General features: G+C 46.7%; 1 protein-coding gene across 1 annotated transcript; it reads right to left on the reverse strand.

Annotated features, from left to right (window-relative positions):
- Window positions 1-232: 232 nt before the first annotated feature.
- Window positions 233-3475, reverse strand: LOC119273613. Its single transcript, XM_037554718.1, has 10 exons — window positions 2870-3475; window positions 2570-2746; window positions 1496-1603; window positions 1371-1406; window positions 1179-1274; window positions 1005-1091; window positions 784-897; window positions 643-675; window positions 493-543; window positions 233-407 (listed from the first exon to the last, which is right to left on the reverse strand). The coding sequence occupies exons 1-10, from the start codon at window positions 3458-3460 to the stop codon at window positions 312-314; spliced, it is 1389 nt and encodes a 462-aa protein (XP_037410615.1). The 5' UTR covers window positions 3461-3475; the 3' UTR covers window positions 233-311.
- Between the last annotated feature and the right edge of the window lie 9281 nt (window positions 3476-12756).

Below are 12756 nucleotides of genomic sequence, written 5' to 3' on the forward strand. Positions count from 1 at the left end.
TGTCTTTTCTTTAGAATAGAGCCAGTACACCTAAACAAACCGCATGCCACAATTCTTTACAAACCAAATCAAATGCATTTATGGGGCTCAATGTAGGGACACAATTTAAGTTGGGTAAAAATACGATCAATTTGCCACAAGGATACATACTTAAATCACATGTACATACATTCAGATACGAAGGCGTTTAACCATACATGGAGTAGCTAACCTTGCGATATCACAGTTTAGTCTCTGAAACTGAGTGCAAAGACCACTACGGCCGCCAGCAACACACACAAGTACGCTGATGTCTCAAAAAAAAAAAAAGACTATGCTGTTATCTTGGATTTGGGAATCAATCCTATGATTTCTGCAATCTTGAGCTTCTTCCTGGCGTAATGCACATACCTCCTTGGCAGATCACACTGAAATTGGAAAGAATGAGCTATTACGTACAGAACCTGCAAGGGGAAACAATATTGCCTCCCAATATCTATACAACATATATACCTTGAAACTAAATTCCTGTGAAATTAACACACGCGCTATCCACTCTGGAACCTATATATAAACATACACACGAAGGAGAGACATCAGATGTGAGGATATGGTCTACATAATGGATTACAATTATGCGAGACCACACCATAGTGTACTTACTTCCTTACTGATGCCCTCCGTGCACCGTCGAAACTACAAGGAGAGGTACCAAAGCAATTTGCATCGCAAGAGATAAACTAATTAACCAATAATGAAACAGCAAATAGAAAGTCTGTGAACGGAAAAGAAAAAAATACTTACTTTTTCCTCCAATCCCAATGAGACAGGGTGACTCAGCTCGTGCTCCAAATCACGTTTGCGAAATGGAAACGGGTTCTCCTCATACACATGCTCCATAGCATCTCTGAAAGACATCTATACGTTGTCCAACGAAGAAGAAAACAACATCAAGGTTAAAAGGCACTGACAGATCCGACCTATAAAATGACATTGTTCTTAGTTATGATGTACAAAATGCTGACCTGCTGCCGATTGACCAGCTTCCAAATCTCAAAAAACACAGAGTCAAGATCTTTCACGAACGCGAGATATTTGCTCGTTGTATACTCCTTAGTTTAATCAAAAGACCACAATTGTCAAACACAACCATAACCAGAGCTTGCAATCTAAATAAGCAAGGGACAGATGAACCATACCCGGAAACCATAATATGCTAGGCTCAGAGGAATGTTTTCGAACCTAGTAGCAATCCTAACTGCTTGGCGCCAAGCTTTTGCACGCAATTCATGCCACTAAATAGTAGAACAGACAAGTTATTGTGATGCTACTATGCGCATATAGAGACTAGTTGTCATTACATTGTTTTGAGAGGTCGTATAGGTGTGTACCTCCATATAGCCTTTAAGCACATGTTCTTCAATCCACTGTCAAGACCAAATGGTTGTTAGTCCCAATATTTTTTTACTGAGCAGAGTTTTAAACTTGGAGCAGCTGATGGTTGCACCATGCATACCTTAAGATCCTTCACAATCGTTTCCCAGTACAGCAGATAATCTCTATCAGTTTCAGGGGTGCTATAAAACTCTCGGTATTTACTCCAACTTTCAAACTCAACGCCCCCCTGCACCAAAAAAAGAAGGGAAGCAACATATTACTGCTGCCGTGAGAATAACATGCAGCGGACATAAGGGCGTGGAATGATGCTCTTAGGATTATGTGTGTGCGGCTATTACTGATTCAAGTAGTTGCACACTTCAAGAAATTTCGAGTACTTGCGCACTCGAAGAAATTCCAAAAAAAAAAAGAAACACACATGGTACTGGAACATGTCAAAAAATATGGGCACTCGGAAATCAGGCAAAAAGCCTGATTATACAAATACAAAAGAAGGGATGGCACGTGTATTTTGGGAGCATGGATCTCTTGGTTTATTTTTAAAGAAAAGAAAAGCTTGCTCCTTGCAAAAAATGCATCAGTATATATATATATAATTTTTTTTTGAAAGATCCAATGCATCAGTATATGAAACTCTGTTTGTTTCTAATTGATGAAAAGCCATGCGCCAACAACTCTTGGGGAAGAAGATATTATTCTTGTACGGGGCAGACATTCTGAGATTTTACACGATTTATTGGAATCACATATATTTTAAACTGTGCTTAATCTCAGCACGAAGTGACATCCATAGCTTTATTTTTGCATTTCGCCAAGAACCTCAGGCCCCTGAAGAGTGATATCCTAAAGAGTGATCAGACTAGCCAAGATGCATCCAGTGGTAGGCAGTTTCAAGAAAATGGGTGGTCCTGATGATTTGGGGGTGAAACAACAACCAGACACTTTGACTATTGGCGCCCCGGAAAAACAAGATAGAGAGAATATCGGGGGTTGCTAGCTCGCATAAAGCCATGCTAAAAAGAATTAAGGAAATGCATTGATATTGCCTCAAGTGTTCATATATACTTCCAAAGGACAGATTAAGCAAGTAATTGCTGCCACCCATTCAAAGGTAAAGAGAAGAAGAAATCTAGATGCGTTTCTGAGCTGAAAAGTCTTATATTTGTTTACAGAGGAGTACAAACATACTTACTTCATTACAAGGGACTAGCCGCTGATAGTCGCTCAAGGTCGCGGGTGAAGAGGTGCCCAAGTCAAACCACCAGCCCAAGGCTTCATCTTCATGGTAAAGACGGTGGTTGTCCAAGGGAAGGTCTGGAGGGTACTGGGAGTCGAATGCAGCATCGTCAATAGGCACTCCTTTGAGCAACTACGTACACAGACACAAGGACAGATGAGCAAGGTATATATATGACTGCAGTCTGCAGGTAGATACATTAGATTGACAGGCATGCAGGAGGAGCATTGGATTGAAAATGAGGGAGACACTAACCATGCAAGCTTTGAGGCGGTATCGTGCGTACTTGTGACAGAGCCTGTTCGCCTCCTCTTCATCCAATCTATCCTCGGTGTCAACTTCATGTACTATGTGAGACCTGAGCCGTGCATCGTCTGCCTGGAAATCCTCCTCGGTGATATCATCCATCAGTGAGGAGGACGAATCAACTTCTCCTGAATCTCCATCATCTCGTCCATGGACATCCTCTGGTCGGCTCGAGAACTTGTGGACTTGGTACTCTACCAGAGCAGCCCGCAGCTCGTCATCATAGAAATAAGGACGAACGAGGGCTTCGAAAGTTTCAGCAGAAGGGAGATCTGGGCCTTCGTCGTCGGCGTAGGCTGGTAGAGGCAGCACGGCGATTCGCGAGGCGAGCATCTCATGGTACCTGGACTCGTACTTGCGAGCCGGCCGGGTGTACGACGGCTGGGCGAGGGATTCCGGCAACGGTGCGCCGGATGTCATGCTGCTGCTATCCGATTCGACGAGGGATCCAGACAACGATGCGCCATCTTCGCCACGGCGCCGTCGGGAGGATCCTTCGCGAGGAGAACTCCTACGGCGGAGGCGCTTCTTCTGCGGCATCGGCACCAGATCGGCGGTCACACGGGGTGGGATCGCGGTGACGGCGAGGGCGAGGGCCCCATTGAAAGTAGGCGTTTGATTCCGAGATTTCTTTTTTTTTTTTATTAAGAAGGCAATCCCTTTTGGTTATCTCTACTTCTAATGTCTCAGTTGGTAGGTCGCGTTTCGGATTTTATTTTCGTCCCACCTCATTCGGTCTTTTTTGGTACTTCTTTGGTACTTCCTCCCACCTCCCTCTCAGCCGCGAAAAACTAAAAAAAACCCCGCGATCGAGTCCCGCACACTCCCAACCTCCCGTCTCACGCTAAGCCGCATAGAACCAAAAAAAACCTCAAGCCGAGTCCCCCGCCCGCCCCCACGCACTCCAGGCCCTAACATCCCGTCGCACCAAGACAGACAAACCAAAAAAATCTACGAATAGTCCGCCGGTTATTTTTCGCTGGTTTTTATTTCGCCTCACCACTTTCGTTGGTTTTATTTCGCTGGTTTTATTTCGTCTCCCTCCCACCTGTCTTTTCGCTTCACCACCCACATAAACCCATCAGATTAGTTACCATAAAAAAATCGCAATCAATCAAGTATTGATGATCAGATTAGTTACCATATAAAAAATAAATTGCAATCAATCAAGTATTGATGGGATATTTCCTTATATTGATGTGATTTCTTCTTTTTTATCATCAATCGTCTCTACTGTCTAAAAAATGCGTAGCTTTCCTTTTCGCTTCACCACCCACATAAACCCATCAGATTAGTTACCATATAAAAAATAAATCGCAATCAATCAAGTATTGATGATCAGATTAGTTACCGTATAAAAAATAAATCGCAATCAATCAAGTATTGATGGGATATTTCCTTATATTGATGTGATTTTCCCTTTCTTATCATCAATCATCTCTACTGACTAAAAAAATGCGTAGCTTTCCTTTTCGCTTCACCACCCACATAAACCCATCAGATTAGTTACCATATAAAAAATAAATCACAATCAATCAAGTATTGATGATCAGATAGTTACCATATAAAAAATAAATCGCAATCAATCAAGTATTGATGGGATATTTTCTTATATTGATGTGATTTTGCGTAGCTTTCCTTTTCCTGCCAACCGACCGCGTCCCGTCTCCCTACATCCGCCCTCGTTGCTCTGCCTCCCGCACGAAAAAAACCCTCTCGTTTGACCTCCCCAAACCCCGCATGGTGGAAAAACCCAGCCGCCTGCTTCCCCTTCTCTCGACCGCTCCATACGTCCAGATCGCGGCCCCATCCCCATCCTCCTCTCACGTCACGGCGGCCGATGGAATGCCGCCACCACCCTCCTACTCTCTCGCCGCCGCCGTCCTCCCGCTCGCTCGCCGCCGCCGTCGCCACCAATCCCGGCGAAGGCGCCGTTGCTGCTATGTCGCCTCCTTTCCCCATCCAAGCCTGACCATGGCAACGGCGCCCTCTCATGTGTCCCGCGGTGAGGTTTGGGGAGGCGCGACCACAATCCAGTAGGGATCTCACCGCGGACCCGTCCGCTGGGATGGGTGTTGCCTCCATTGCGAATGGGATCGAAGGGAGGGACTACTTCATCGTCAAGGTCGGCGAGGCAGCGGCCGATTGGGAGCCCGGTTGTGAACATGGGAGTTCGTCCCCATGGAGGCGGCGCCCGTGGAGATTGGATGTGAAGCAACCCCACTTGCCGGTGGTGGAGGCTTGCCGTCCATGTGATCCTTTCTTCTCCCGGTATCCCCATTCCTTGCCTCCCATTACAAAAGCGAGCATAAATGAGAGCAGGGGCTGATTTTCATCACTTCATTTCTCATATTTTTAGTTGCTTTTTTGAGATTATACAAGATGCTCCCGATCTGTTTTGTCAAATTACTTGGATCGTCTTATGGAATTGACAGCCATCGCATTTTTCACCTCATGTTATTTCTTAATCCTTGTCCCACTAGGCATCCACTACATGTTTGGTAATGACGTGATGTTGAGGCGGCTAGGAGAAGCTCAGCAGCCAGATCAAGGGCTATCGAGATGGATCTGGGAGCCAAGCAATAGTTCTTCTGTTAAATTTTGGTTATTATCTTTTCTATTGTTACGATTGTGGGATGGTTGATTTTGACTCGGTGTAACATTTGCATTTGTTTCCCCAGCTTGTTGGTGTAGATGCGTGGCACTGCGGCAACTAATCAAGAGCGAGGGCAGTGCACATCAGAGCTACGCTGAATGTAGCGAGCCAACCACGAATTGGGTATGTTCACACGAGGGATGGGAGAGGAGAGGAACAATAACATTTTTCATGATTTGGATGAAAATTTCAGTTCATAGTTTCTCCGTACGTGGCAACACACTAACGGTACTCATGGGCTTAGGATGAAAGTAGCGCCAGCAGAATCAGTAGGTTGGATGGGAAGGCGGTTGTTGCCCTTGTCCCTTGGTGCTAGCCTACCGTGGTGGCCTCACTAACTTGCTCATTGCGAATACGAATTCGTGGGGTTGCGAGTTGCTGCAGATTTATTTTTATCACTTTTTACAATATTTATTGATGTATCCCTAACTCATCGAGTCATTTTTAGCTTTGATTTCCCATATACGCCAGCCTAAATATCCCATGGTCAGAATATTTGCATGGTTAGTGGACATTGTCCCTTTCTTTCTAATGTTTAATATTTTATATTGCCGATAGAAATAATTTTATCCGCTTGATTTAGGAAGTGCACATAGGTAGGTCAACATATTTTGTAGCTCTTTCGGATGTAAAAGCATATGTTGCATAAGAAATTATTATCTTCCAAGCATACTCACATTTCACTAACAAATAGGGGGAGGTTCAGACTTCAGAGCAATGATAAAAAGGTTTATTCCTCACTCTTTTGTTGGAATTTTAGTTCCAAGTTAACATGATTTCTTATCCGCTTCATAAGTCATGCATCTGCTTAATTAGGTGATAAGTAGGGCTATTGTGGGGTTTGTTTAAACTCCAGCATAAGGAATTCTTGTTTAAGAAAAAAGACTTTTGGCTTCTTTAATTACAAATTGATTGCAACATCGTGTTAGTATGTGATTTCTCACATCTGGTTGTAATATTTGTGAAGACGTGCATTGCATGTGCACTTGGAAGCGGGCCCGTGGCCCGCGCCGGACGGCGCCGACGCTGACCCGGGCCACCTCCTCCACGTATTCTTGGAGCTGTGGCTGGCCGATTTACATGAAATTAATTCCCTCAGTTCTGGTGGCAAATATAATACACATAATCCATATTGTTATGCACTAGCGTGTGTGTGTGAAATAGATGGATTATGGTCCCGTACCCAATAAGATGGATATGTGTGTGTGTTACAGAGAGGGAGAGGGGGAGAGAGAGTGAGGAAGAGGGAGGGAGTGTGTGTGTGTGAGGATTTGATGGTAAAAAAGGTCGCCAATGTCGTAATATTGAACTCTTTAGGTTAACGTGGCCCCGTTGCAACGCATGGGCGTTCTTCTAGTGGTTTTGGTTTTGGTTATGGTTTTGGTTTTGGTTATGGTTATCTACATGTTTTTTGAGGATGTCATATCTAAGCTTCTACAAATATATAATGCAGCAACAAGAAAAAAAAACAAGGACAAAAAAAATAGACCACAAAGAGAGTGGACATTAGGTTAGGTGTGACATAGATGTGTCCTAGACAGACCCGCTCTCATCACAGCGTGCTAAGCCTACTCCTTCTGACTCATATCATAATCGATGGAGATGATTGCGGTGAAGATGGTTCCCCCGGCGACACTACGACACCATCTGAAGAGAGGGGGAAGGACCCACTCCTTCTTCCTTCGCCTCCCTCCTGGATGGGAGGAAGTTTTCCCGTCTGGTCATTAGTATTAATGAACCCCAAAGGTCGAGAAACACCTTCGGGATTGAATCTAACCCCCTTCGACAGAGTGCTAGATCAGGGTTTTTTCTGCTCCACCTTGGGATGTCCCGAGGCGGCGACATAAACATTTCATAAAATATAGGACTATGGTTTTCATGTATATATAGATCCATGGGCGTCGAGAGGCGGTGCAAAAGGAGTCATATGGGCTCACACGGGTGGCTCACGAGGCCCAGGTTCAGGTCACATGGGGTCCATGGGCCTCCCCTCTGGTAGGTCTTTGCCCCTAGTGCCTCCTGGTAATGTCCAACAACGATGTATTTTATTTTTATTTTTTGGTCCCTAGAAATATCATTTTTTTACTAAATCCAAAAACACTAAAAAAAACTATCAGTTCCCACTAGATTAATATTTTAGTCCAATAAATTTAAAAATATGTACCGAAACTATGTAAAAGTGGTATGCATATAGCATGAACATAACAAAAAATATCGATACGTCAGAGATGTATCACGAAGCCTTAAAAGACACTACAACACACTACCAGGTCTCTGGATGATTAATGCTTCTTGACAAACTTAATACTAGAAATATGCTCAACTGAAGACACTACAAAGTTGAGAGGGGAACAAATTGTATTCTCTGTGGGCTTGGATACTGAAGAAACCATAGAACATATGATCTTTTCTTGCACCTTCAATACTCACTGCTGGAACTATCTTGGGATTTATTGGCCGAATCAGCGCACAAGATTTGATTGGGCGCCACATCTCAAGAACTCATGGGCACACCCCTTATTCAAGGAAGTCTTTCTTCTTGCCTCATGGAGCATCTGGAAGGAAAGAAACAAAAAAAAATTCAAGGCATCCCCGCCCCCAACCACCACCACCTCCAAGATCTAAATCCTGGCTTAGTAGATTTATCCTTGACTTCTCTGTCCTTCCCTATAGGCTTAAGGATAAACACAACCCTTTTATTTCTAGCTTTGTTTCTTCCTTCCAATAATTTCTCTCTCTTGGTCTTATCCCAAAAGTGGCTAGATACTTGTAAATCTTGATGTACATTTTTTATTTAATTGAAATGACATAGCTAGTGAGACACTCAATCACTGTTTTCAGTAAAAAAAACACTTCCCTGAAAGTGTCCTTTGGCACCTGGTGGTACCGGCCTATCCAAAAACACCTATGGGATCCAAATACCTTACGGGTTCATACATGATTGCTTGGAGGTCCCAGATATCAAAACACACGTGATTGCCACAAAATAATCAAGCAACTACACAGTATGAAACTAAGGATAGTGATATCTTGGCAGCATTCCAAGTAAGTCCTCGGTCTGGGGTTCCGCTCGAAGAAGCATCATACCTAATAGAGCACCCTAATTGGAAATGTCTCAGCAGTGCACGGCTAAGTCTCAGCTCAGATATTCTCGAAATTTCTCACAATAGCGGACCTATAGTATAACTGGTTAGTGGAGCTAAACCGTACTAGTAGCTTGGAAGTTCTGAACATGAAAACACTTAGAGACACTGGGCCTAACAGAGCACCTCTGAATGTCAACTGATCCCGGTAGTTTGGAGAAACATCTCGATAACTACAAATCAACGCCTAGGGTTCCAAATAGTTCGCTCAACATTTCTCTCAACTCAACCGGTTCAGTAGTACCGGCCGGCCGGTCCAATATCACTAGTTATATACTTAATTGATGGAAATGAGAGAAGATGAGTGACAATGTTGAGGGGTAGCTTCCTTAGCTTTTTCCCAAGTGTCCATCCATGTCGTGCCTATCTTGATAGTATGTGACGGCGAGATCCCTCGGGGGCAGGCCCATAATAAGGATTAGGCCCAGCAGGCCTGAACGACCTGGATCCACTTCTGGAAGCTACTTGTGTGGGTTGGCATCATGCAGCTCATCCGGCTAACCTACATGACGTCCATGCGACTGGACCTGTAGTGGGTTATCAAGACAGACGTTACAAACGAAATCATCAAGTTAACTTCATTGAAGTGCAGTAAAGCGAATAGTAATAACCATCATCATGGGACATTATTCGTGCGTGGCTTATACGATCGTTGTACTCCCCTCCTTATACCTCTGGTTGGCTTGAACTGCCCCAACCTTTCTCCATTGAAAAGAACTGAAAATGTGACAAAATTGATCATATTCATAACCATATCAATCCACTATTGTGCAAAGCCCAGCTTACCCATCATGGCCTGAAGATAGGACCACTAAAGTCTGTCATAAGCTTTCATCATATCAAACTTCTTAGCACAAAAAATATATGTAAGCATTCGTAGACACATATGGTGTTGTTAGTTATTAACCTTCCTAGCACAAATGTTGATTGTTCATCGAAAATAATATCAAGAAAAATAATCTTAAGTTTGTTGGCTACCACCTTGGATGCTATCTTGTAAAGAAATTTGCAGAGACTAATAGGTCTGGAATGTGTCAAAAGGGATGGGTTCGTTACCTTCGGGATTAGTACGAGGACCGTGTCATTAATACATTCCCCAAAACACCACCTTTGAAACCTCATCACCACATATGTCCCACTGCCTTTGATAAAAATGCGTTAGGAAGCCAGCATGTCCGGGTGCCTTGGTGGGGAACATCTGGAACAAAGCTTTTTTTAATTTCTTCCTTTGTGTATGGTGCACATAGGGTCGTGTTCATCTCCTGTGTTACCTTGTGCGGTACATGCAAGAGGACTTGATCAACTCCCTGGACCCCTTCTGACGAATATAGGTTCTTATAGAATTCGGAGACCATTTGTTTCAATACAGTTGGATCATCTACCCAAACTCCGAGGGCATTAGAGAGCGCGTGGATCATATTTTTCTTTCGCATCAAGCTCGCGCTCATATGGAAGAACCTTGTATTTCTATCCCCCACCGAGAGCCAATCTAGCCTAGATCGTTGTCTCCACATAATCTCTTCGTGGTGATAAAGTTCCACTAGCTTCACATTGATTTTTGATCTCTGCGTGAATAGGGGAGGTTCTTGCAGGAACATTGCACAAGTTTGCCAATTCCCCCTTGAGCAGTTTTATATGCTTTCGGATGCTGCCAAAGGTGTCCAAATTCCACTCTGAAAGGATTTTCGAGAGTGCCAAAAGCTTCCCGCGAAGGCCATATGCCGTGTGTTCAGGTGGTACTTAATTCCATCCTGCAGTAACCATCTCATTCCAAGTCTCGTGAGATGCCCACATGACCTCGTATCAAAAATTACCTCCTGGATGTACTTGCGCCTCCTCTAGCTCAAGCAGAATTGCCGCATGGTCGGCCGCCGCCGCCGTCAAGTGTGTTAGGCATTCCATAGGGTATCTAGTGACCCAATCCGCATTTGCGAGGGCTCTTTCCAGCATCTCCCGAGTGTAGGAGCCCCCCGCCACTTTTTTTCTCAAAAGTCCAAAAATGGCCTTGTTAGCCTAAATCGAGCAACATGCAAACATCAACCGTATCTTTGAATCGCTAGTTCTGAGCGTTACTGCAATTAGCAACTCCAACATTTTCTTCTGGGCATAACACTTCATTAAAATCCCCCAAGCATACACACGGGAGAGGACTCAAAGTAGCTATCCCCATCAAAAGATCCCATGTTCGGTGTCGAAGGTTTGTGAGCTTCACCATAGTCCATATACACATGTTAAACACAGCTTAAAATATGTGTGTTTGCAATAAATTATGGAAAATCTCATAAACTGTGCACGGTAGAAGAAAAAGACAAAAGAATTATAACTTCTTCCCTGAGAGTTTATTATACTGATGCATTTTTTGCACGGAGCAAGTCCTAAAAAAATCACATGCAGACAACTTCCAAATACGAGTACCATACTTTTTCTGTATGTTAGAGTACGTAATGGGCCTAATGGGCCCGTTAGTCTTAGGGTTAATTAGAGATAAGAGTTGCTTGCTTAGGGGTCAAGTAAGCCTTGCTTGGGAGTCAAGTAAACCTCTCTATATAAAAAGAGAAGATGTATCAATCTAATCAAGCAAGAATTAAGAAGGAAATCCCTTCCATCTTGCCCGGCCGTGGGCAAAAGGCCCCCGGCCGGCCCTCTCGCGCCCTCCTTCTAGCAGCGCCATAACAATTTGGTATCAGCTAGCTTCGGTTCGATCATGTCTTCACCGCCGCCCAACCCGTCTCTTCCGCTGCCGGTCACGACCGTCGCCCCGCTCCTGCCCGTGCCGGGATCCTCCGTCGCGCCCGCCCCCGTCGTCCTCACCCCGGAGGTGTCCGGCGCGCTGTGGGACCTAACACAGGCGGTCCAGGAGATCCACCTGTTCTTGGCCGGGTCCTATGGGCCGCACCCCGCTGCGCCGCCCATCACCGCCACCACGCCGCCGTGGCTGCCGTGGCAGCCGCCGCACCAAGCGGCCCCCGCCGCGCTTGCCGGGCTTTCTTAGGGGTCAAGTAAGCCTTACTTGGGAGTCAAGTAAACCTCTCTATATAAAGAGAGGAGATGTATCAATCTAATCAAGCGAGAATTAAGAAGGAAATCCCTTCCATCTTGCCCGGCCGTGGGCAAAAGGCCCCCGGCCGGCCCTCTCGCGCCCTCCTTCTAGCAGCGTCTTAACAGTTTGGTATCCAGAGACCTCGTTCCGATCATGTCGCTGCCGCCACCATCGCCACCGCTGCCCAGCGGCACCACCGCGCCGATGACGACGACGCCGCTCCTCACCGCGCCGATGACGACGACGCCGCTCCTCACCGCGCCGGTGACATCCGCAAGGACCTCGCTGGCGGGCCCCGTCTCCACCACGGCCCCGCTCACGCCGCCGTCCCCGGGTGCGTCCACACCACCACCGGCCATCGCCTTGTCGCCGGAACAGATCGCTGCCACCCTGCAGCATCTAGTCACCGCCGTCCAAGGCCTCCATCTCCAGCAGCAGCAGTACGGGGCCGGGGCCTACGCGCCACTGCCGCCAGCCCCGATCGCGGCCCCGGACCTCTCGCTCCAGCAGCACCCGTACGGGGGCGGGGTTGGGCCTTACGCGCCCCTGTCGTGGCCCTCCCAGGGCGCGGCCGCCTATGGCGGGCCGCTGTTCTGGCCGCCCCCGACGCCCCCTTCGCACGGTCCGCCGCCGGCCGCGGCGCCCTTCTGGTCCTTGCCGCCGGCACCTTCAGCAGCCCCCTGGGTGCAGCAGCCGCCGACAACAGCATGGTCGGTCCAGCAGCCGCCGCAGACGGCGCCCCAGGGATTTCTGCCGCCGCCGCCATCGACGGCTCCCCTCTGGCATCTGCAGCCGTTGCCATCCCCGGCAACCGCCGCCCCTGTCCAGCCCCCACCGCTGCCGCTGCAACCACCGGCGCCGCCCCTGCCGCTGACCGCCACCGCCGGGCCACCGGCCCTGCCGTGGTACTTGCCGCATCTAGGGACCTCTGCGGCATTCGCTGGGACGCTGCTGCCCCAGCTGCAGCTGCCGCCCGCCGCCGCCCCGCAGTGGCCAC

Source organism: Triticum dicoccoides, chromosome 3A (assembly GCF_002162155.2).
Source record: "Triticum dicoccoides isolate Atlit2015 ecotype Zavitan chromosome 3A, WEW_v2.0, whole genome shotgun sequence".
NCBI lineage: Eukaryota > Viridiplantae > Streptophyta > Magnoliopsida > Poales > Poaceae > Triticum > Triticum dicoccoides.